The sequence below is a fragment of the Vipera berus genome, assembly GCF_964194415.1.
Source record: "Vipera berus genome assembly, chromosome: 2".
NCBI classification, from domain to species: domain Eukaryota; kingdom Metazoa; phylum Chordata; class Lepidosauria; order Squamata; family Viperidae; genus Vipera; species Vipera berus.
In genome coordinates, this window is record NC_138203.1 from 265446120 (window position 1) to 265471090 (window position 24971).

General features: G+C 42.2%; 2 protein-coding genes across 4 annotated transcripts in view; both read right to left on the reverse strand.

The window, feature by feature from the left end:
* Positions 1 to 1970: 1970 nt before the first annotated feature.
* LOC308663568 (uncharacterized protein) lies at positions 1971 to 22406 on the reverse strand. The gene is made up of 6 exons (XM_081320105.1): positions 22389 to 22406; positions 15434 to 15923; positions 14684 to 14810; positions 8658 to 8795; positions 7698 to 7823; positions 1971 to 4529 (listed from the first exon to the last, which is right to left on the reverse strand). The coding sequence occupies exons 2-6, from the start codon at positions 15902 to 15904 to the stop codon at positions 3469 to 3471; spliced, it is 1923 nt and encodes a 640-aa protein (XP_081176231.1). The 5' UTR covers positions 15905 to 15923; positions 22389 to 22406; the 3' UTR covers positions 1971 to 3468.
* The window catches only part of LOC308663565 (uncharacterized protein), a 103875-nt gene continuing 100999 nt past the window's right edge, over positions 22096 to 24971 (reverse strand). For all 3 annotated transcript variants that reach the window (XM_081320093.1, XM_081320092.1, XM_081320094.1), the window contains one exon: positions 22096 to 24787. In XM_081320093.1, the coding sequence (XP_081176219.1) occupies positions 23727 to 24787 (1061 nt within the window). In that variant the 3' untranslated portion in view covers positions 22096 to 23726. The remainder of the gene's footprint in view (positions 24788 to 24971) is intronic.

Here is a 24971-nt window from a genome sequence, read left to right on the forward strand (position 1 = left end):
GCTGATAGGTTGAGTGCTGGTTCCTGCATGAGGCAATCTGCACTGTGATTGGTTGCTATGGGTGTGGAGGGGGAGTTTCCCTCCCCCCCCTTTTTGTGTGTGTGTGTGCCCTGTGATTTACCTCATGATGTTCCCGTTTGCCTGATGATCTTTGGTTTATACATAGATGTAAAATCTATTTATATAAAGCTACAAGTTCGTGTCAGTGTCTCTGATTTCATTGGGATACTGGCTGACATAGAAGCCTAGGACAATAATAATAATAATAATAATAATAATAATAATAATAATAATAATAATAATAATAATAATAATAATAATAATAATAATAATAATAATAATAATAAGAAGAAGAAGAAGAAGAAGAAGAAGAAGAAGAAGAAGAAGAAGAAGAAGAAGAAGAAGAAGAAGAAGAAGAAGAAGTTGGAAGGGACCTTGGAGGTCATCTAGTCCAACCCCCTGCTAAGGCAGGAAACCCTATACCATTTCAGACAAATGGCTGTCCAGTCTCTTTTTAAAAACTTCCAGTGTTGGAGCATTCACCGCTTCTGGAGGCAGGTTGTTCCACTGGTTAGTTGTTCTAACTGTCAGGAAGTTTCTCCTTAGTTCTAGGTTGCTTCTCTCCTTGACTAGTTTCCATCTGTTGCTTCTTGTCCTGCTTTCAGGTGCTTTGGAGAATAGCTTGACTCCCTCTTCTTTGTGGTAGCCCCTGAGATATTGGAACACCCAACTCCAGCAACCGTTCCCTATATGTTTTGGCCTCCAGTCCCCCAATCATCTTTGTTGCTCTTTCAGTAGTCTCAGCTGCCCCTGGCCTCTACCTCAGCACTGCAGGTGCCACCACTGGCCCCAAGGATTGCCACCTCGAGTCCATGCTGCAGCCACCCACCCCACCGCAGAACCCCAGCTAACATGCCTTGTACCAGACCTGCCACACGCATCTGACCTCCTTCCTACATAAGGCACCTGCTGCCCAGGGTAGGTCTTTTTCCTGAGGCTGTTTTCCAAAGGAAAATGTGCTGTTTTCCAAATGAAAACAAGTTCTCAGGTTTTTGGAGAATGGTGCATTTGGCCTCAGGAACAAGGCCAGGCATGACAGCAGGTGCCTTGCATATTACTAGGTTGGCTGCTCTTCAGCAACAGCAGCAGGAAGAAGCCATCAAAAGGATAGAAAGGGGGGGGGGAGAGGGGGTATAGGTAGGTGAGGGGGAATTGAAGTGCTCTTACAGTTCTAACTGGAGGTGGGCTGCCAAGTGCCCAAATTTTCATCATGTGATCATGGGGCTGTGCAGAAGACATAACTTTGGGGACTGGGTTCAAGTACCATTCATTCAGGGCCAGTGTAACTTTGAATGGTCACTGAATGAAAGATAAGTTAAATGAGGACTACCCTTAAGGCAAAAAGATCCTCTTTCAGGACAAGAGATATCTTGACGGGTCTTTATTCCACATCAGAGACCTACAGTATTAAAGGTGACAAGTGGGAAACCCAGATTTAACTGGCTTTGTTGTGCATTTAAAAAATGTCAGTTGATTATTCTTGGGCAAGACGTTTCTTACAACTTTACCTGATTTTGAAAAGTTGGCATTCAAAAAAATCAGAATGAGAATGCATAGTTACACTGACAAATGCTGTAGGACAAGGGTCCCCAACCCCCTGTCCGTGGACCAGTACCAGTCCGTGGCATGCCAGCAACCAGTCCGCACAAAGAAGCAAAGCCCCATGTGTGGGATGCAGGTAGAACACAAAAACACCCACTCTGGCCCAGGAAAAACCTTTCTCCATGGAACCAATCCCTGGTGCCCAAAAGGTTGGGGACCTCTGCTGTAGATCAAGAAAATGGAAATAATAGTGAATGCTCCCCACTGGATTACTACAAAGACAAGCAAGCCTCAACAGGGCAAGGATTGGTAGGACCTTATGACCATTTTCATACAACCTTGCTGATTGGCGTCTCACCCAATTACCACCATTTCAGGTACCACTGGGGGCGCACCAACTGTCTAGCTACTAGCAATTATACCAACAATCCTCCCAACTGCTGCCAAAAAGGCAGAGAGGCCAAGACTTTCTGGGCTTGTTTTGTTGGAGGGGAAATCCTGCCCTGGCATTACCATCCCCAATCCACTATGGGCGACATTAGGAGTTTGGACCATTTAGCTATTAAGTTCTCCCCCTTTCACAGCTTCTATGAGGCTCTCATGGTGAAAGCGAAAAGCCACAAAGATGGGATTCCTAGAATATCTATTTCTTGAAAGTCAACTCTAAGACTTTGCCATGGAAGGCAGAGACATTACTTAATCTCCAGGCCAGCTATTGAGGCAATACAGCTTAGATGTCGTGTGTATATGTGTGTGCACTCTTGTGCACAGGCTACTTTATGTCCAAAAAACTAGGGCAATTTGGTTTGAAAATGAAGTCTCGTAAGGCTAATTAGTGGGGTCAAATCAACTTTGTCTGTTCACATAACACACCACCCCTCATGATTCATGTATAAACCAGGCTCTTACAGTCATTAGGTTGCATAAATGGACTGGAACAGAAATGAAAACTCAGGAAATTGAGGAAAAACACTTTCTTTTTCCAACTGATATTTCTCAAGAAAGCAGTATCATGACATGGAAGGTGCATACCTTATATGTCAATGTTCAGTTTTTCCAACCTGTGCACATTTCATCCATCCTGTTTTGAGTCCCACTGGGCTTGAAAGGCAAGTTTTAAATGCTTCTGCCTTATAGTTACCGGACTGAGGACATATTTTTCTGAAGCATCTCATGTCATTTCCAGACAAACTTCAGTAAAATAGCCACACGTGTGGGAAACAAAATATATAATTAACCTAAAGGTTTTCTAATAGTTCAAATTGAAGTTTTCTTAGAGAACATTAAGAACAATTACTAAGTTTCAGGTTACAATGAGATAATGGCACTTGTTTCTAGTAAATTGGAAGCCAGCCAGCATGGCTTAAACCACTTTATATGGAATATCTACTGTTTACTAACTTCCTCTGGGCCAATCTTAAAGAAGGCATTTTAAATAACAGGGTACTACAGGACAGCAGAGGATGGTCATGGTCTCAGGGCACAAAATTTAAGTCTCAAATGTACACTGCTTCCTTCTGATCCAATAAAAGCATTGGCAAGAATTGAGTCCCTAAGGGAATTCACTGAAAAATAACCATATAACTAAATATATGGTGTATGTGTCTCTGTTTGTGTGTGTTCTGCTGTTAATCATTCCTGAACATTATCCCACAGATGGGCCCCCCATAATCCCCGTCTTTTGTATGAATTTATGGATGCTTATTTCGGCCAAAAGGAACACAGGCAAAGACTTTCTCCTGTGTGAATTCTATCATGCTTAATAAGATTTTATCTGTTGCAAAAGTTATTTTTCCAAGTTCAGCACATAGGCAATTTTTCTCTCCAGAGTGAGAGACCTGTGTTTAATTAGGTCAAATTTTCTTCTCAGGAGAGACATTTGTATGGCTTTTCTCCTGTATGGACTTGCTGATGCTTATTTAGACAAGATTTCACCCGGAAGCTCTTCCCACAGTCTTCACACTCAAATGGCTTCTCACCTGTGTGGATCCTGTAATGTCCATGTAGATGGGATTTGATGTTGAATCTCTTGCCGCATTCAGGACAGCCATAAGGCTTCTCTCCAGTATGGAGTCGTAAATGGACATTAAGGTTAGACTGCTGATGAAAACGTTTCCCGCACTGAACACACGGATATGGCTTTTCCCCGGTGTGGATCCTCTGGTGCGTAATAAGATGCGAAGGCCGATCAAAACCTTTCCCGCACTCAGAACAGGAAAAATTCTTGTTCGACACTGTGATTTCTATAGGCTTCCTACTCATAATTTTAATTATTTTTTCTCTTTCAGGAGCTGCATAAAAGTGTGTCCCTTCTGGCAATATTGCGGGGGGACCCTCTGATTTGATCTCAGATGGTCTGGAGAGCTTGGCAGCTGCTGTATGGGTTCGCTGGTGCTTATTTAGGGAAGATTTGACACGGAAGCTCTTCCCACAGTCTTCACATTCATAAGGCTTCTCCCCTGTGTGTATCCTATAGTGCCCATGTAAATGTGATTTGATACTAAATCTTTTTCCGCAATCGGGGCAGCCATACGGTTTCTCTCCAGTATGAACTCTTAGGTGGACATTTAGATTGGACTGCTGGTCAAAGCATTTCCCACATTCAATACACGGATATGGCTTTTCTCCCGTGTGGATCCTCTGGTGTTTAATTAAGTTGGAACGACGATCAAAACTTCTCCCACATTCAGAACAGGGATAGTTTCTTTTTGATACAGTAGAACATACTTGGGAGCTATTGCTGGGCATTTTCTCATCAGCCTGAGAAGCTTGTATCAGCTCCAGGAATAACCCCTGCCGTTTTCTCGATTTGACCTCCATTGGTTCAGAAATTTTGGGATCAAAGAACATATCCCACTGTGTTGGCTCCTGAAGTTGCTCTGCTCCAAATTCTTCCTGATGAAATTTTTTTCTGGTAGGCAGACTTTCTGCAAGAACAACAAACAAAGTTTTGAAGACAGAGACAAAAGAAGTACAGTCTTGGTTTCAATAGGAAGATCTTGGTAGTTAATCTGTCTAAATTATCCTTGCCAGCAACATAATGACAAAAAATGATATTGGCACAGACATTATTTTTTTGGCAATCATTAAAAAAACAAGTAAGATCTGCAGGAGCTGCCAACATATAAACGGAAATAACTTTTCTTAACTTGACTTTCCAGCTCACTCCAGACCAGTGGCCTTGGGTGCATGAGAGGTTGGTAACTACAGTTCAAAAATATCTAAGATACAAGAATGGGAAAGGATGACCACTAATGGTTGAAAGGATCTCCCAAGAAAAGAATGGGAGGACATGTTCATTCATTTGTGAAATGACATGTAGTGACAAAGGCAGAACTACAGGTGGTTGAAAAATTCACAGCCACTCGGTTTTGCTAAGGCTGAGTTTAAAACAGTTTCTCTCCATTAAAGCCTGATTAGCCTTTACCAGGGTAGCATAATTTAATTTAATTTAATTTAATTTAATAATATTTCTATACCGCCCTTCTCCCTGAGGACTCAGGGCGGTTCACAGGGCAAGAATAAAATACAAAGTTACAAATATTAAAAGAAAATTAAATAATTGCCCGATTTTAAAACAATTAATATATTACAATTATAAAACCCCAAAGATAATATTAAGAATACAAGAATAAAAAACCCCACCAATCCCCCATCAGGCTAGGCCGGCTTGTACAAACAAAAACGTCTTGAGATCGCGACGAAAGGAGCGAAGATCGGGCGCCATCCGGAGCTCTACCGGTAACTGATTCCATAGTTCCGGAGTGCCCACAGAGAAGGATCTCCCCCTGGGGGCCACCAATCGACATTCTCTGATCGGTGGCACCCTGAGGAGACCCTCTCTGTGGGAACGCACAGGGCGCAGGGAGATTGATGCTGGCAGCAGGTGTTCCCTGAGGTACTCCGGCCCCCTGCCATGTAGGGCTTTGAACACCATTACTAGTACCTTGAATCTCACCCGGAAGGCAACTGGTAACCAATGCAGCTCACGGAGCAAAGGTGTAACGTGGGAGTATCGGGAGACTCCCAACACAACTCTCGCGGCTGCATTCTGTACCAGTTGGAGCTTCCGGGTGGTCCTCAAGGGCACCCCCATGTAGAGAGTGTTGCAGTAGTCCAGACGAGAGGTCACGAGCGCATGAGTGACCATGCATAAATCATCCCGGCTTAGATAGGGCCGCAACTGGCGCACCAGGCAAACCTGGGCGAAAGCCCCCCTAGTCACAGCTCCTATATGGTCTTCCAAGGTGAGCCGTGAATCTAGGAGGACTCCCAAGTTGCGAGCCCTATCTATGGGGGGTAATAGTTCACCCCCCCATAGCAAGAGGTGGAATGTCCGAATAAACCCGGGATGAAGGTATGCAAAGACACTCAGTCTTGTCGGGGTTGAGTTGAAGTCTGTTCCTCCCCATCCAGACCCGAACCGCCTCCAGGCAACGGGACATCACGTTGAGGGCATCACTGGGGTGGTTTGGGGTCAAAAAGAAAAGCTGGGTATCATCAGCATACTGATGATACCCAACTCCAAAACCACGAATGATCTCACCCAGCGGTTTCATATAGATGTTGAACAGGAGAGGCGAGAGGACCGACCCCTGAGGAACTCCACAAACGAGAGACCTCGCGGTCGACCTCTGCCCTCCTGCCAACACCGACTGCGAACGTCCCTGGAGATAGGAGGAGAACCACTGTAAAACCGTGCCTCCCACTCCCAATCCCCTGAGACGCCGCAGCAAGATACCATGGTCGATGGTATCGAAAGCCGCTGAGAGGTCTAATAGGACTAGAACAGAGGAATGTCCCCTGTCCCGAGCCCTCCAGAGATCATTCACCAGCGCGACCAATGCCGTCTCCGTGCTGTGCCCGGGCCTGAAACCCGATTGGTACGGGTCTAGATAATCCGCTTCATCCAGGACCAGAGGGAGCTGATGTGCCACCACACTCTCAACAACCTTCGCAAGAAAGCGAAGGTTGGAGACAGGACGGAAGTTGTTCAATACAGCTGGGTCCAAGGCAGGCTTCTTGAGGAGGGGCCTCACCACCGCCTCTTTCAAGACGGCGGGGAAGCTACCCTCGTTCAAAGAAGCCGATATAACTGCCTGGAACCAGCTGCGTGTCCTCTCCCAGGCTGCATAGACCAGCCAGGAAGGGCACGAGTCCAATAAACGTGGTGGTGCTCAGCCTCCCCATGATCCTGTCCACTTCCTCCGGAGTCACAGAATCAAACTCCTCCCAGGTGATATCGACAAGACCGCCCGTGTCCTGATCGTCAGACTCTGCCCAGTCAGAGTCCAGACCGGTCCGAATCCGAGCGATTTTGTCCGACAGATGTTGGTTAAACTCCTCGGCACGACCCTGCAAGGGATCCTCCCTCACCTCCTGATTTAGGATGGAGCGAGTCACCCTAAACAGGGCGGCCGGGCGATTATCTGCGGACGCGATAAGGGTGGCGAAGTGGTTAGACCTCGCCTCCCTTATCGCAGCGAGATAAGACCTAATGTAGGCTCTTAGTCGCAATCGGTCGGATTCGGATCGGCTGGATCTCCAACCGCTCTCTAGGCCCCGTCTCCGACGCTTCATCTCCCGGAGCTCCGCAGAGAACCATGGAGCTCGACAGGATCTGCACCGGGTCAGGGGCCGCAGGGGTACAACTCGGTCAAGAGCCTCAGTGGCTCAGTGGTAACCAACAACTTTCTCAAAAAAGGGGAGATTGGATGAAAATGATCCAGAAGAGTTCAGTCCAGAGATGACATCTTTGGAATGATATGCACTACCTCCTCCCTTAAGTAAAGCACTGCATGGACCTAAATGTATGTCACCTCCCAGGTGGCTTTAACCAGTAAAGCGGGACAAGGATCTGATAAGCAGCTATTGGGGTAAGAGTCCCAACAACTGTCTAATAGAGAAACATTCCTTCTTCCTGACTTCCTTTCAGGAATTTTGATAATGTTCTGTTCCCATGAGGTTTATGTTTTGCTCATTCATAATGTAGAAGGAAGATGGAACCATCTTTTCTCTTTTTTTTCTTTTTTGAATTGTGTTCCTACCTGCATCTTCACAAGTTTGTTTCAAAAAGAGTTGCTCTAACATCTCACCTGGACAAGAATGCTTTTGATTACTCCTTTCCTCAAACTCATGAATTGTTCCATCTCCTCTCATGTGGAAGGCCATGTCAGATTTACCATTATGGAAAGTCTCATATGGATATTGGGTTTGCAATTCTGAATTAAGGAAAGAAGTGAAACCAGAGGAAATATCAAAATTAAAGCAGGAAAACAGATTTTTTTAACTGTCTCAAAGCCATCAAGACCTTAAGCTTTACCTTGAATGGTAACCACTCAGAAGGTTTTTGGCAGGCTATAATTCATATTACCATGCTAGAACTACCTACGGTTGATTTAGGAACAACACCCAAGTTCTCCTTGGTTGTTGTGCTATCCATCATACTCTCAATGGGTGTCTCCACTTAAGATCTTTTCCCACTGATTACCAGGCACACCTCAATAACATTTTTGGTGAGTGATCCAAATGTGTGGAACTTTCTGAGGCTTTGTAGACACAAAGAAACAACATTATTGGATGGGGCTTACTGGGATTTACAGCTATTGCAGTGGCAGTGGGCCAATTAAAACAGACTTTGATGGCAGGAGGGCTGATGGATTGAAATGGTCTTACTGAATGTCCCCCATTCTGCAGAGGGCATCCACTAGAATGGCTGAGTGATTAACATGAGCCCTCAGAAACACATCTCTGATATCCTACAGCTGAACCAGCTGCATGGCAGTGAGAGGTAATGAAATTGGCAGGGCAACAGTTACAACTATGTTAAGGAAAGAAAAGGAATATGTCATCCTGTATATGAGCTAAAATCTATGTACTAAAGGAATACAAACTAACATTGTAGACATTCTGATTAATTAGATGTTGTATATTTGAACTGCCTTGAGTGGCAGACAGGAGATTTAAAAGTGCTTGAATTAAAAAAAAGTAAATTATATAACCCAATAAAATATAACAAAAAGGTTCTTTTGTTAAAGAAAGAAAGACCTTCTCACCAACTACAGTTATGTCTTCCCAATTCACAACTCCTTTGACAATAGAGTCTTTCCCCTTGAATATCTGGAGATCAGCCATTTGTAAACCTTCTTCCCACTCAGGCTGGAGACTCGGATCTGGTTTGGAAATAAAGAGTTCTAGAACAAGGAAAAGGAACACGGCAAAAGAGAAGAAGATTATTGATTTTCTTTATAGATATCTAACACAATAAAGTCTATTATCCAAGGATAGGCTGAGTAACTAGTTAGCTCAGAAGGCCAATGCAGAAAGACCTCACTTAACAATTGCCTAGTTCACTGTCAGTGACTATTCAAATTTACAATGGCACTAAAAAAAATAACTTCACAAAGAGTGCTTGCATTTAGAACTATCACAATATTCCTGGGGTCTGTGACTAACATCTGGCACTTTGTAACATGCAGGTGTTTTGTTAACTAAGATGTTTTTCTCCATTTACCAGGCAAAATAACATCATCAGTGCATGAGAGTGGGAAGTCTGCTGGTTATTCATAGATGATTAGTTGGAGTTCACTTTCTTTTTTGATTATGCCTTGATCAGAGTATTGTTCCTTTCTTCATTATTTCTCTGGTACCATTTCCTATACTGCACAACAATGTTACTGAGCCTGTTGATTGTCTTAAAGATGTTTGTGGGAGAACAACCAAGCTCAGAGAACACCAAGAACCAAATAGCTTAGACATATCTACTGGTGTAGTAGGGTTGAAGTGCTGGACTAGATTTGGGAAGAATCAGGTTAAAGTCCATCCTGAGACATGGAAACATCAGGAAACTTTGCATTTGTCCTTCTTTCTCAGCTGAACCTACACACAGGGTTATTTTTGTTGTAGGGACAAAACAGGTTCCCAAGCAACCTTTCTTTAGTTCCATAGAAATAGAAATCTAAGAAACCGATAGAAATCTAAGAAACCGAAAAGGTGGCAAACAACTACAAAGGGGGAAGATTTTCAAGGAATACAAAAGAATTTTTAAAAAAATCTGAACTCAGATTGATTTAAAGAAAGACTACTTAATCTATAAGAGGTGGGAATTTTTTTTGGCATAATTCTAAGGGTAATCAGATATTGATAAAATAGTGGTGAAAGAAAATATTACAGTATTACTGAATAATAAAAGAATCGGAAACTGTTTGACCTTGAGACAACACCTGGTATAAACAAAGTGCCTTTGTGTGAGTTTACAAGTGAAAAGACTCTCCATAACTATATTTGTTGATTTTGGACATAACAAAAACAGGAATTATTTGGAGACAGCGAACGTTTTACATCTGAGACCTGACTGGAAGAGTTGGATTTGGCCTAAAGTAGTTGGCTCGTTCTTTTCAGTTGGATTTTAGCCTACGATAGTTGGCTTTTTTTCTTTTTGTTGGCTTTGTTTTTGTTTTTTCTCCTTGAGATATTGGGTTTAGCCTAAAGTAGTTGGCTCCTTTTACAGTTTGGATTTAAGCCTAAGATAGTTGGCTGGAAAAATGAGTACATCAAACATCACCAGACTTATGAAAAAGACGTCCTCTGCACCCTCTGTTGGAACACCTAGCCCAACAACCCGGGGATCCATTGAAACAATGTTGCAGTGTGAGAAAATAAGCACCACTCAAAATGAGATACAAATTACATTAAAATTGATTCAATAATCAATGCAAAAAAATCATGAAGAGACAAAAAGTAATTCTGATAAACTAAGTGAAGACATTTCAGATATAGACACAATTTGAAGTTCACAATCAAATGATTGTCAAAAATGAACAAAAAATTCAGAAAATGGAAAATAAATCAGATGATATTGATAAAAAAATGGAAATACTATTGTAAGAAAATGAAAAATTAAAACAAGCAGACCAAATCTAGAAGGATCAGTGGCGAACCTAGAAATGGAGAAAGTGGAACACTACTTAAGATTTCAAAATATCCCTGAAGATAGAGAAGAAAATATAGCAGTTGTGATCATTAAGCTCCTGGCAGAGGCTTTGAATGCAGACAGAGCAGAGATGCAAATGGAGATAGATTAAATATTTCGAATGAATTCAAGCTACGCAAGGAAATATAAACTACCCAGGGCAATGCATGTGAGATTCATATAGGAAACAACGAGAGATGAAATACTGAGAAAAGTTAGAGATGAGCCATTACAATATAAAAATAAAGAAATTGTGGTCTTAAAGCAGATACCTAAGAGAGTAAGAGATAATTGAAGACAATATAATTTCTTAACTACAAAGCTGATTGTGAAAGGCATACATTTTAGATGGGATTTTAATCAACTGGACTAATACAAGATATCGATTGGATTCAGTTTGGAAAGCAGATGATTTTGATGAAAGAAATTGAGGATTCTTAGATGAAGGAATGCAACATAGACAAGAGGAGAGAAAGGAAGAAGCAACTAAACAAACAGGAGAACAGAAAGAGAAATTTGAGCAAGAGAGTGAAGGAATTGCCAGAGAACAGAGGAGCACGAGAGCGACTAGACCTAAATATAAATAACTGAAATGGAGAAAGAAAACTGATTTTTTTCAGTGAATATAAATGGACTAAACTCCCCATTAAAAAGAAACAACATTTTTAGGAAAGTACAGAAATTAAATATAGATATAATTTGCTTGCAAGAGACACATATAACAAAACAATAAGCTGTTGGAATACCCTAAAATTGGGAAACTTTATCATGCATCATTTATAATTCAGCAATTACAAATAATGGACTTTGGACAGAACTTTATAAATATGATAAAAACAATATACAATAAACAAACAGCAAAAGTGATCATGAATGGAAACTATATGGAGATCTATGAAATAAGAAAAGGCACAAGGCAAGGATGTCCATTATCTCCACTGTTACTTATTGTCACTCTGGAAGTTTTAAATAGAAACATTAGACAAGATATAGAAATTAAAGGACTAGAAATAGAAGGTGAAATATATAAATTACAAGCATTTGCTGATGATTGGTATTTGTTTTAGAAGAACCTTTGGAGATGATTCCTACACTACTGGGAAAGATAGAACAATATGGAGGACTGAAAATAAACAGAGAAAAAAACTAAAGTAATAGTTAAAAACCTTACAGATAAACAAAAAAAACACAAATGTTGGAAATAGTAGAATTGCAGATAGTTAAAAAGGTTAAATATCTGGAAATACATTTAACAGCAAGATGTTCAATGATAAAAGAAGATAATTACACAAAATTATTGAATCAAATAAACCTTGATTTTGAAAAATGGAAAAACTTGCAATTGTCAATTCTAGGAAGATTTGTCACAGTGAAAATGAATATACTACCAAAAATCTTATTTCTATTTCAAACAACACCTATAAAACTGGACAAAAAATTCTTTGAAGATTTACATTCACTAATTTTGAAATTTATTTGGCAAGGAAAGAAAGGTAGAATTAAGATGAAAATGTTACAAGATGCCAAGAAAAATGGAGGATTTTATACTATTAAGCATCCGTATTAACATGGGTAAAAATGGATAACTCTTAGAAATAAAAGGCTGTTATATTTGGAGGGCATGATTTACAATTGAGGTGGCACGCCTTTTTATGATATGGGAAAAATAAAGATCATAAATATTTCCAAAATCATTATATAAGAAATGCATTATTAACAACATGGGGAAAAATAAATATACTTGAAAATTCCAGGATGGTTGTCAACAATGGAAGCAATTGTACACCCAAATTTAGTGGACTTTGAAAAAATCTGGACATATAGAGATATTCTAAATTCTGAAGGGAATTTAAAATCTAAACAAGAAATGAAAAATCATGGTGGGCACATTTACAAATGCAAACTAGATATGATAAAGATGTTAAACTGTATGGCTTTTATAAGGAACAAACTGTTTGATAAGACATTGTTAACTGGATGAGAAATTAAGAAAATGTATAATTTTCTGTTAACTTTGGAAATGAAAAGTGAACAAGTTTAAGAAACAATGATAAGATGGGCGAAAATTTTTGGATATAATATAGAATTAGAAAAATGGCAAAACTTATGGGAAAGAAATTATAAACTGACAATGTCAACGGTTTATAAAGAAAATTTATATAAAATGTTCTATAGATGGCACTTGCCACCAGCAAGATTAGCAAAAATGTTTAAAAATATGTGGGATAGATGCTGGAAATGTAAACATAAGTCAGACACATATTATCATGTTTGGTGGACATGTGACAAAGTAGAGAATTATTGGAAAAAGATACATAATTGGCTAGAAAAGATGCTGGGAGAACATGTAGACTTTAAACCTGAACTTTTTTTATTAGGTATAATGCCAGAAAAGACTAACAAGAATTACATATGCACAATATTGGAAAAATGAAGGAATACCATCAGATGAAGAAATAATTAAAAAAATACTAGAATGCGCAGAGATGGACAGATTGACTATGAGAATGAAAGAAAAAGAACAGAATATTATCAAACTTGGGGCTTATTTTATCGATAGAGGAAAAAAAATAAAGGATTAGGAATTAAATATGTATTAGCAAATGTAAACTCAGACAGCATGTTGGTTGAAAAATTATTACTGTATGTATGGGAAAAAAATAATAAAAACTTTTAAAAAAAGAAATCTAAGAAACCACTAATTAGAAAGTACTTTAAGTGGTTAGAAGGCATTCCAGATTCTCCAATAGAGGTCTGTGCTATTCTCAGCTGCTGAATACTTTTTTAACTGAAGATGCCACAGACTAAACCTATGGTCTTCTTCAAGGATCTAACTCAAGGCAGGTTTCCTTTCCTCAAATCTTCGTATTCCTTAGCATTCATGATGGAAAAATAATACCACTATTTGGAATTCAGGCCTGAAATGTGATACAACAGACATTTTCATTTCTGCGATATTTAATCCATTACAGGTAGTCCTCAACTTATGACTGACAGACTTCAAGAAGGGTACTCATGACTCATTCTTAAAGTTGTAACTGCTGTAGGTACCTGCACACACACACACACATTTTGGCTGTTTGGCAACCTGCTCACATTTAAGAAAGGTTGCAATAGCCAGTGATTATGTGACCTCAGTTTGCAAATTTTCTTTCCATTTTCCAGCAGAAAATGGCAAACACTGCCCACTGAATATACTAGATTTGCTTAACATCATTATTTGTTTAATGACCATGTGATTTGCTTAACAAACTGAAGTGACTCACTTTACAGAGTTAAATACTTCTAATCATGTGGTGCCTTAATTTACAAGTGCAATGAGTTGCAACCAAAAATTCCAAGCACAGTTGTAAGTGTATTTGTGTTCCTGACATCCACCTCTTTCTAATCAACCTATGCTAATTTACAGCCAGTATTCTTAGAACTAGTCCTGAGCAATCTAGCTTCACCTGCTGGCCTCCTTAACAAATGCTGGGTAGTTAATGGTGTCCTAATTTTCAGAAGTATGATTAGTTTCATTTAGACCAGACATGTCAAACACAAGGCCCGGGGGCTGGATCCGGCCCGCGAAGTGGTTTCATGCGGCCTGCGAAGCCATCCTGGAAACAGTGAGGAAACGGCCCCCACTGCCTTGGCCCTGGCCCAGAGACCCTCCTTCTACCAGAGACCCTCAGATCTGTCCCACTCCTGCCCAGGCCCCCATAGGCACCTTTGATGCGAACGATGTAGACCTGGCCATGCCCACCCAGTAGGCCATACGCACTCTAGCCATGCCCACCCAGTAGGCCACGCCCACCCAGTAGGCCATGCCCACCCAAGCCACACCCACCCAGCCCCCTGAGGGCAACCGCAATGCTGATGTGGCCCTCAATGAAATTGAGTTTGACACCCCTAATTTAGACTATGTAGCATGAGGTAGGAACAACCTTTGGGGATATGGAATGGATTCAACAGAGCTTGTCTAAAAATCGTTTGGTAGAGAGTAAGGAAGATGACTTTACATAAATATGCAATAACTTTTTTATAGACAAAGAGGAGCTGATCTTTTGGTCAGGTCAACCTGAAACCTTGAGAAAGGTTTGCATGGTCTTACAGGAATGGGAACCTTACCTAAAGAGGTCATGTTCTCAAAATTCTGTCTCATAACTGTGTAATACAAGATTCTTTGTTCCTCATCCAGAAGGTCCCACTCCTCTGGGGTGAAATATACAGCCACTTCCTCAAATGCCACAGGCCACTAGAAGAGGAAGAAAATTGAATAGATCAATACATTTGATCTGTCAAATTTTCTGACGACTACTAACCATGCCATTTAGCTGTAGCAGCTCAATCAGTGATCATATGAGCGGGTCACGGGTTGAGGGATAATATGGTTCAGCTATAACACGGGTGTCAAACTTGCCACGTCACATGACATGTCATGACATATCGTAAGTTTTTTTTTTTTGCATTGCCAGAGCTGGGGTGGGCGCGGCCTCCACATGATGCAACCTGCCTGCAAGCCGGCATTTTGACACCCCTGAACTATAAGATGTTATGTGAACGTGGGATACCAACCCAGGATTTGTAATTAGGAAGATGTGAACCAATTTATTCAGATAGATGTTAGACCTGGTGCTCTCCAAATAAGAACAGGCTTTCCTACAAAGCTGGGAACTGTTATCAAAGGAAGCTTTTAGCTTTCCTTCTTTCTACTGTCCACTCCATTTGTAGCCTATTGCAGGACAAATTCAGGTGGATTCAGAATCCAGCCCAACAGAAACCCCCTCTTGCTTTACCAGTGCTTGTGGTCAGAGGAACAGCAACATTCCTAGCGTTAGACCAAGAATCAGGGGGTCCCTTTCTTATTAGCAAGAATACCTGTTGCTGCAGGTAAGCTTCAGCCAGCTGAGCTGCCTCCTGGCTACTACCTGGCTTCCTGGCTCTCACCCAAGCCTGCATTCCCAAAGGAAGCATGTGCAGAAACTGCTCCAAGATGACCACGTCCACAATCTGTCCTTTGGTGCGGTCCTGCGGTCTTAGCCATCTCTGAGCGGCCTCTCCCAGCTGGAACAGAGTCTGCCAGGGACTTTCTCCCAAAGGAAGAGCATCGGAACGAAACCTCTGCCTGTTGTACTCCTCAATGTCTTTGAGCAGGGCATTCACGTCCATCTTGACATCCCCAGCGATGCCAACCGGTTCCTCTTTCCCAAAGCGATGGGCTTCTGGAGCTTTCATGGATGCTGTCCAAGCAGATCTTCTTCTACACCAGCCACCCAGTTGATTCACTGGGGCCCAAGAAATTGTTTCCTCGGCTGGGATTTGGGAAAGTAGAAACGTCTGTGGGTCCATCTCAAAAGAGACTTTGCAACTAGTTTTAGGAGAAAAGGAAAATACATCTGACTTATTGGGCACACTGAAAACAAAAATAGCAAAGGTGACACTTCGTTGGTGAGTGAGCAGGGTGGGCAGAGAAAAACAAGACAGACACTGGCTGCTTTGGCTATTCTGCCCCTCTCCACAGAGAAACGTCACCACAATCTGCTTCTAATTCTACTAAGACGGTTTTCCTGTAAATAAGAGGACCAGATTGATTGACATCCAGTCCTGCCTGTTCATCTGCTTTGAAGATTTTCTCTGCAGAGAGCAGAGACCAATTTTGCATCGCAGACTTCCCCCCCCCCACACACACACACTATACACAGAAAAAAATCTTCATCCCGTTCTCTTTCTGGGTTGGAAAAAAAAGCTGGTCAGCAAAGCCAGGGCTCAAATGAGACCCCAGGTGTTGTGCTTGTCAATCCCTCCATCGCCACCTGCCCTGCAACCCGACCAATTTCTCTGCTGCTGGGAGAGACTCTGCGAGGCTATGAACTAAAGATGGATCTGCAGGGGGGTGGATGGGCGGACGGAAGGATGGGGAGCCCCCCTGCTTTCTACTTGCCCATCCCTGTGTGAAGAAGTCTTTTTAGCCGAACATCCGGCTGCTGCAGAAGACAAATAATTCTTACTTTAGGGTTAAGCTAAAAAGGAGAGAGAGAGATTTTTCCTCTGCTAGACCTTCTTGCATTGAAATAGGACGGCCATGTAGCGAAACAATCACAGCAACTTCCCAATAACCCGGAAAACAAAATCTCTCAAGCGAAGAGAAAAGCTAGCCGGCAGTTCAGGACCAGCAAAAAAAAAATCCGAGAGCCCTCTCGTGGGCAAAGGAAAGTGTCCTGGTTTTGCCTCTGTTATACATACAGTAAACCGCTTTCCAGTCGTCATTCTTCAGTAGGCAGAGGCCTTTATCGGCTTGGCACAGAGAGCCTTTCTCAACCTTGGCAACGTTAAGAATTCTGGGAGTTGAAGTCCACACGTTTTGCTAAGATTGAGAAACACTGGCATGGCATGGAGGAGGCATGAGTGGTGTGTGTGTGTGTGTGTGTGTGTGTGTCACACAAAGGCATCCCATCCAAGCATCGTCCTGTCTCCTTTTATTACATTATGGGAGTCATATCTAAAAAAGAGCAGAGCTTATGACATGATGCTGCTTTGGTCATTCTGATGAATGCATCTGGCTTAGAGCACCCTACAGTTTGGGGAGGAAGTCTCCATTCACCAGATTGTTTCCTTCCAGTGTGAAATAAAGGAAAGATCACTTGGCAGCTGCTTTCCATCTCTGTTATGCCATGATTTACAGAACAGGCTGAAGCTGGAATAACCAAGGGCCAGTTCCTTAGGGACCCCTTATGCTAATTATTCTCAGTATCATTTCTAGGGCTCTGGAAAGTTTTGATGAGTATAATCCCAATTCTTGCCTGATTTTGCCTGCCTTTATCCTATTTCACCAGGTCACAGCTTGGGCGTTTGCTGATTTTAAGGGGACAGACTGCTTGCAAAATAGCCAGCATCTGGGCTGCTGATGTCCTGTCCCTTTAAGACCTCTCCCTAGCCTGCTGAGCAATTGTGGCTATAAAAGCTGAGCAGAGAGGCAGCTGGGTGTAGCATTTATTGGCTTGGCGGTGTGGGAGTGAGAGGGGGAAAGTGGTTTGTGTTCATTTGGGAATCTGAACCAGCATAAAGCAGTCTGTGGGAAATAGAAGAGTTACTCTTTGCCAGAAGTAAGATTAACAAAGAGTAGTGGAGAAATGGGAGTTGTGGTAGTAGAATTGGGGTGGTAAACTGAGTAGTAACCTTCAAATGCTTGTGGGTGAGCATCTAGGTGGGGTTGTGTTGGCTTTCTGGGGTTTTTGGAACGCACTGATCTGGGTATATGTAAGAGAACCCTTGGCAAAGTGGTGGCAATAGGATATCTGAAGTGGGATATCTATAAAGCAAGGAAGATAGCAAAAAAAGGGGATATCCAATACAAGGGGGTGGCCACACAGGTGGAGGTGGCTTAAATTTGAGCAGTTTAGTACATACTCTATGGGGGGGGGGAAACCTCAAGCCTTGATTAAAAAGTGGGTTGTAAAAAGAAGAGTTTGGTTCTTGCAAAGGCCAGACCTTGTAGAAATTAGCCAACATCCTAGCTGAGGAAAGCAAACCCAGTACTAGAGCTTACAACAAACCAACATGGAAAAAGCAGAAGGGACAGCTTCTAGAAGAGGCTAGTAACTTTGGTAAAAACAGGAGTCTAGCCTAGATCTGTGGTAACTGACAAGGCAGCAACAAGAGGAAAAGCTGCAGTTAAAAGGGAAGGAAAGTTGCTCTGGAGGGGAAGGAATAAAAAGGAAGTAAGAAAAGAGTTTTAAGGGCTGATTACTAAAAGGAATAGTCACCAGAAGGAGCATATTCAACTTTCAGAAAGCATAGTGGGGGGAGGTGGTCCCAAAGACATCAAAATGCCCAAGTTGTGAGAAGAAGACAGACTATTTTACAATGTTTGAAAGAGTGGCTACCTCTTGCAAGTGGCTTGAGAGTGAATGAGTGGCCTCTTGTTTAATAGGAAAGGCTTTGAAAGCTTATAGTAGTTTTCCAGCAAGAGAAGTAGTGGATTACTCTCGCATTAAAGAGATAATCTTATGCAGATTATCCCTACAACTATAGGCAAGAGGTTTAGGAGTTACACTTACAACAAATATGAAGGGATTTGTGAACTGGGGGCAAGGTGGGAAAACCTGGGCAGGAAAGTGGTTGAGGCCAGATGAAAGAAACAAGGAAAAAGTAGTAGAGGAAGTAATCTTAGAACAGTTTCTACAGGTACTGAGGTCTTCGGTGCAAAAATGCAACCCAGTGTCAGGTCAAAGGGATGTTGAACCAGCTGAGGAATATGTGGCAGCATAGAAATTGGAGGATATTAAAAAGGAAGGTGCAGAGGAAGGAGAATAAGAAAGACTGTTCCAGAAAATATGAACTTTAAGGAGATGGAAGAGAGAAAGCTGAAAGGAGTAAAGAAGCCTTTAGCTCCTACCCAAACCAAAGGAAGACATTGGGAAGTCAGACGGTCTAGCTGTTACACCTCTGAGAAAAGTGGCCATTTATCCAAGGTCTGTAAAAACCAGAGGGGAAAAAAAAGAATGACTGCAGTTAATACAAGTGTCTCGGGGAGAAAAATTATGATCCCAACAAAAAGTAATGGGGCCACTGTGAGAAGCTTAGTAGCTAGCTACTGGAAGTAGAGGAACCTTTTTACAACCTCAGCATTTATGGAGAAAAAGCCTCTTATAAGTGTCTCAGCAAACTGAGATGGTCACATTGGTTAAAGCCAAACAGGCACAGGTAGTAGGAATAATCCCTAACATGGCACATAACCTAATAATGAGAACAGACTTTCCATTTACTGAAAGTTGGACCAGGAGAAACTGAGTTAAGAAAGAAACTAAGATAGTAGTAGTAACTACAATAGCCCAGTTGAAGATGAGAATGCAGCTGAAATGGGAAGGGAAGGAACCTGGGATTCTTCCTAACAATCTTGATTAAATAGAAGTGAAATGTCCTAGGAAAGACAAAGCTTTAGGGGTGAACCCATAGGGATAGAGACTCCTAAATGGGAAGATCACCTTTTGCACTCTTGCAAAAGAAAGACCCAACCCTAAAACATTGGGTAGAAAGAGGAAAGGAGAGAAACAAGGATACAACCCCCAGGTTTCAGGAAACAAGGGTTGTTGTACCAAATAAGGCACGTACCATTTGTTCACTGATGGTAAGAATGAATGGGAGGACTGGAGACGGTTAAAAGAGGGATCAGGTTTGAACCCTTACATACTGTAGCCACGAGTACACACACACACACACACACATACTTTGATTTCTGCTGACTTTAACTCCCAACAGATGCTAATCATTCAATGAAAAGATTTCTGTGTATAGCCTGTTTAGCAATAAATTGATTTAGTTGAACCTGCATGTGTGGACTCAGTCTTTTGCGCCTGACGGTGCTGTGGTCGGTCACTGAACTAATGGTTATTATATGAAGACTACCTGTAGGGCAAAATTGACTCTTAAGACTTGGCCACTGAAGGCAGAGGTATTACTTAACTTCCAGATCAGCTGTCTAGACAATTCAACTTAAAGATTATGCATGTGTGCACACATATGGGCTAATTTATATCCAGAAAAGTAGGATTGTTTAAAGATGAATTCTCTTAGGGTTAATTGGTGAGGTCAATCAATGAATGCAGCTTTTGTGTTCACATAACACCGTCTTCATGACTCAGGTATATTGTGCAAACCAGGCTGTTAACGCTGTCCTCTAGAAGTATAAATGGAATGGAACAGAAATGAAAACTCAGAAAGAGGAAAAACACTTTTTAAAAAACTGATTGTTTCTGAAGAAACACGAAATAAAAGCTATACATTACTTATTTGACCATTTTATTTTTTCCAACTTGTGCATATTTCATCCAATCCATTTTGACTCCCACTGTGCCTGAAAGGCAAATCTTAAAACCTTCTGCCATACAGCTACCAGAATGACATTTTTTTCCCCTGTAGCATCTCATGTTTTCAGATAAGCTTCAGTAACCTAGCTAGGCACGAGTGGGAAGCCATGAACAGAATTAACCTATAGACTTTTTTTCCTTCCCAACTGAGATTTTCTTAGAAAATGCTAATGACTATTACCTAGTCCTAGGTAGTTCTGCACCCCAGTATAATTTGAAACTATCTGAAAGGTAATGCCACCTGTTGCTAGGAAAATTAAAGATAGCCAGCATGGCATCCCTGGCATGGAATGACTATTGTTTACTAAGTTCCTTCAAGGCAACCATAAAAAGGCATTTTAAGCAGCAGAAGACTTCAGGGCTGTGGAGGTTCATTTCCATCAGCTCAGGGCATGGACAAAAAAGTTATTTTTATCCCTTCATTACTTTTAAATAACTCAAGGGGATGAACATACCAAATACTTCTAATTGCACCACACTGACTACCAGTGAAAAGATGGCCAATGATGACACGCCCAGTGAAGGATCACTGAAGGATTTTCCCCTGCACTGTAGCTTTTTCATCTTACCAATAGAAGAAACCGGTGTTCCTTTAGTTTATATGACTCTCCTGGGGTAGTATGTCCTAGAATCACCGCACAAGATCCTCCGTGCGGCAAGGGGTCTGCAAGTAGCTTTGCCAGTTAGGTAGATTTGTTCTTATAGAAATGGCTAGTTATATACGAACGGGTGAAAGTAAAAAGTTGAAGCTGTAATGTTATCTTGTGCTGTGCTAAAAAAAAAGTCAGAAAATGCCTTTTTCTTCCCTTGTACCTCATATTTTCTCCCCCCACCTTTTTCCTTCTCTTAATGTCCTATTTTCATTTTTCTTTGTGTTTTATACATGGATAAAATAATAAAAAGTCATGAGCTAATTGCACTACACTAAAAGAAGCTGCACGAACTTTCTAGGGGGGAAATCAGCACCTCCCACAAGGCTATTAAGAGTTTATCTGCCCAGAGAAAGGGAAGCACCCAGCAAAAGTTCAGGTGTATCGTAAGGCAAATGTCTCCAACCAATTGAAAACTGACAGTCTGTAGCACATATGAATACCTGTTGTGAGGGAATGTAGAGGGGGGTTGCTTTGTGACGCTAGTCCCAAGTGTGAACTCTTCTGTGCAGAAATAAAGCTCTTAATGTGTGTCCACCCACCTCTGTGCGATTACTGGCTAAATTGCACCAGGTGAAATGAATCGCCCAACTTTGTGCTGTGCCAACGAGCCTTCCTCTGCCTGTTTTCTCCACAATAACCCTGTGAGGTTGGTTGGGTTGAGAAGGAGGGACTAGAACTCAAGTCTCCTGGTTTCTAGACCAGCATTTTAGCCACTATATCAAACTGGCTCTCAATTTGTTCTAGGTCAGGGGTGTCAAACGCAATTTCATTGAGGGCCGCATCAGCATTGCAGTTGCCCTCAAGGGGCCGGGTGGGTGTGGCCAGGGTGGGCATGGCCTACTGGGTGGGCGTGGCTAAAGTGCCTATGGCCTACTGGGTGGGCGTGGCCAGCTCTACATCGTTTGCATCAAGGGTGCCTATGGGGGCCTGGACAGGAGTGGGACAGATCTGAGGGTCTCTGGCAGGAGGGTCTCTGGGCCAGGGCCAAGGCAGTGGGGGCCGTTCCCTCACTGTTTCCAGGATGGCTTCGTGGGCCGCATGAAACCACTTCGCGGGCCGGATCTGGCCCCCGGGCCTTGTGTTTGACATGTCTGTTCTAGGTTAAGACATTTAAGTTCCAAACACATACTGCTTCCCTCTGACCCCATAGCATAGAAGCATTTGCTTTTGCTCCTTAGGGAATTCACTGAACAATGGCTCCCCCCTAAAAAAAACAACAATCCCATGGAAACGTTTCTCAATGGTTGCATTCTGAATGAATTATTGTTTTGACACATAGATTGTACATTTTTTTAAAAAAAAATTCCTTCTCACCCTATGGGTGATGTGTTGTCTTCAATCTCAGGTCCTCTGCCAGAGGTCTGGGCGTCTGAGGGTTCTGCCCAGGATCTTAGCTGTTCTTAAGCCTGCACTCTTTTGAAGAGAGCTCTGGCGTTGTTCCTGAGATCTGTTGGAGCCATTATCCCAGCTTGGTTACAGCCACAGGCTCTCCTCCCACCACTGGGACCACTCTGATTTTCACTTTCCACTTCTTCTACTTCCTTCTTTTAGGCCTTGGTACTTCTCCAATTTCTCATACTCCTTCCAGATGGTGGTGCCATTTGGTAGGTAAAGGTAAAGGTAAAGGTTCCCCCGCACATGCGTGCTACTCGTTTCCAACTCTAGGGGCCGGTGCTCATCTCCGTTTCAAAGCCGAAGAGCCAGTGCTTGTCCGAGGACGTCTCCGTGGTCATGTGGCCGGCATGACTAGACGCCAAAGGCGCACAGAACGCTGTTACCTTCCCACCGTAGTGGTCCCTATTTTTCTACTTGCATTTCTATGTGCTTTCGAACTGCTAGGTTGGCAGAAGCTGGGATGAGTAACAGGCGCTCAATCTGTTACGCGGCACTCGGGATTCGACCCACCAAACTGCCTACCTTCTGATCGACAAACTCAGCGTCCTAACCCACTGAGCCACCGCGTCCATTTGGTACCAATAGATATATCGCCATTACTGTCGTACTGTCCTTGTCCACTACCTTGATACCTGATTGATTGGCTGGTACTTGCCTATCTGACTGAATCTCGAAGTCCCACAGGATCTTGTGTTATTTTCCATGACATTCTGTTGACTCTCCCGTCTGGACATGGAGGATCTGGCACATACAGTGTGCAGATGTTGCTGTACACAATGCCAATTACCTTGCTGGGCTGTTCAGTGTGTGCTGTTTCTCTGTGTTATAGAAACAAACTATGTGTTCTATCTAGCCACTATGCGTTTGACTGTCTCTGAGGCCCCTCTGCATAGTCTGCATTTGTCTAGATAGCAGACCACTGCTTCTATGGATCATGTACTAAGTGCCCGTTTTTGTGCTTCTATGATCAGTGCTTCAGTTGTGTGTTTAAATCTAGCCTTTTCCAACCACTGCTACAGCTATCTTCCTGACCATTATCCCAGATGAAGCACTCACAAAGACTTTCTTCTCTATAGATATTCAGACACTTGTTCCTGGCAGAAGGAAAATGGAAGGATTTACTCCTGTGTGAACTCTTTCATGCTTGATAGGCTTGTCTGTTGAAAAGTTGCTCTTCCACAAGTTTAGAGCATTGTATTATTTCTTTCCAGAGTGAATGATCTGATTTGTAATTAGGTTAGAGCTGCAGGTGTTTCCTCAAGAGAGACATTTGTATGGCTTTTCTCCTGTATGGACTTGCTGATGCTTATTTAGACAAGATTTCACCCGGAAGCTCTTCCCACAGTCTTCACACTCAAATGGCTTCTCACCGGTGTGGATCCTGTAATGTCCATGTAGATGGGATTTGATGTTGAATCTCTTGCCGCATTCAGGACAGCCATAAGGCTTCTCTCCAGTATGCAGTCGTAAATGGACATTAAGGTTAGACTGCTGATGAAAACGTTTCCCGCACTGAACACACGGATATGGCTTTTCCCCGGTGTGGATCCTCTGGTGCGTAATAAGATGCGAAGGCCGATCAAAACCTTTCCCGCACTCAGAACAGGAAAAATTCTTGTTCGACACTGTGATTTCTATAGGGGACTTCCTACTCATAATTTTAATTATTTTTTCTCTTTCAGGAGCTGCATAAAAGTGTGTCCCTTCTGGCAATATTGCTGGGGGACCCTCTGATTTGATCTCAGATGGTCTGGAGAGCTTGGCAGCTGCTGTATGGGTTCGCTGGTGCTTATTTAGGGAAGATTTGACACGGAAGCTCTTCCCACAGTCTTCACATTCATAAGGCTTCTCCCCTGTGTGTATCCTATAGTGCCCATGTAAATGTGATTTGATACTAAATCTTTTTCCACAATCGGGGCAGCCATACGGTTTCTCTCCAGTATGAACTCTTAGGTGGACATTTAGATTGGACTGCTGGTCAAAGCATTTCCCGCATTCAATACACGGATATGGCTTTTCTCCCGTGTGGATCCTCTGGTGTTTAATTAAGTTGGAACGACGATCAAAACTTCTCCCACATTCAGAACAGGGATAGTTTCTTTTTGATACAGTAGAACATACTTGGGAGCTACTGCTGGGCATTTTCTCATCAGCCTGAGAAGCTTGTATCAGCTCCAGGAATAACCCCTGCCGTTCTCTCGATTTGACCTCCATTGGTTCAGAAATTTTGGGTTCAAAGAACACATCCCACTGTGTTGGCTCCTGAAGTTGCTCTGCTCCAAATTCTTCCTGATGTTTTTTTCTGGTAGGCAGACTTTCTGCAAGGAAATCAAATATAATCTGTTTTGAAGACAGAGGCAAAAGAAGTAACAAGGGAGTGGCCAGAAAAGGAAAACAACAACAACAACGTAGACTTGGTTTCAATACCAAACTTTGAATTATTCCTTAACATTCCTTAATTATAGAAAAATACCATTATTTGGATTCAGGCCTGAAATGTGA

Bases quoted from the DNA above. Each gene is read 5' to 3' on its own strand.
- LOC308663568 (XM_081320105.1), bottom strand. From the start codon at position 15,904: ATGGACCCACAGACGTTTCTACTTTCCCAAATCCCAGCCGAGGAAACA. The intron at 8,796-14,683 runs GTAAGGTTCCCA...TCCTTGTTCTAG, and splicing joins TGAGAACATGACCTCTTTAG to AACTCTTTATTTCCAAACCA. The intron at 7,824-8,657 runs GTGAGAAGGTCT...TCCTTAATTCAG, and splicing joins GGAAGACATAACTGTAGTTG to AATTGCAAACCCAATATCCA.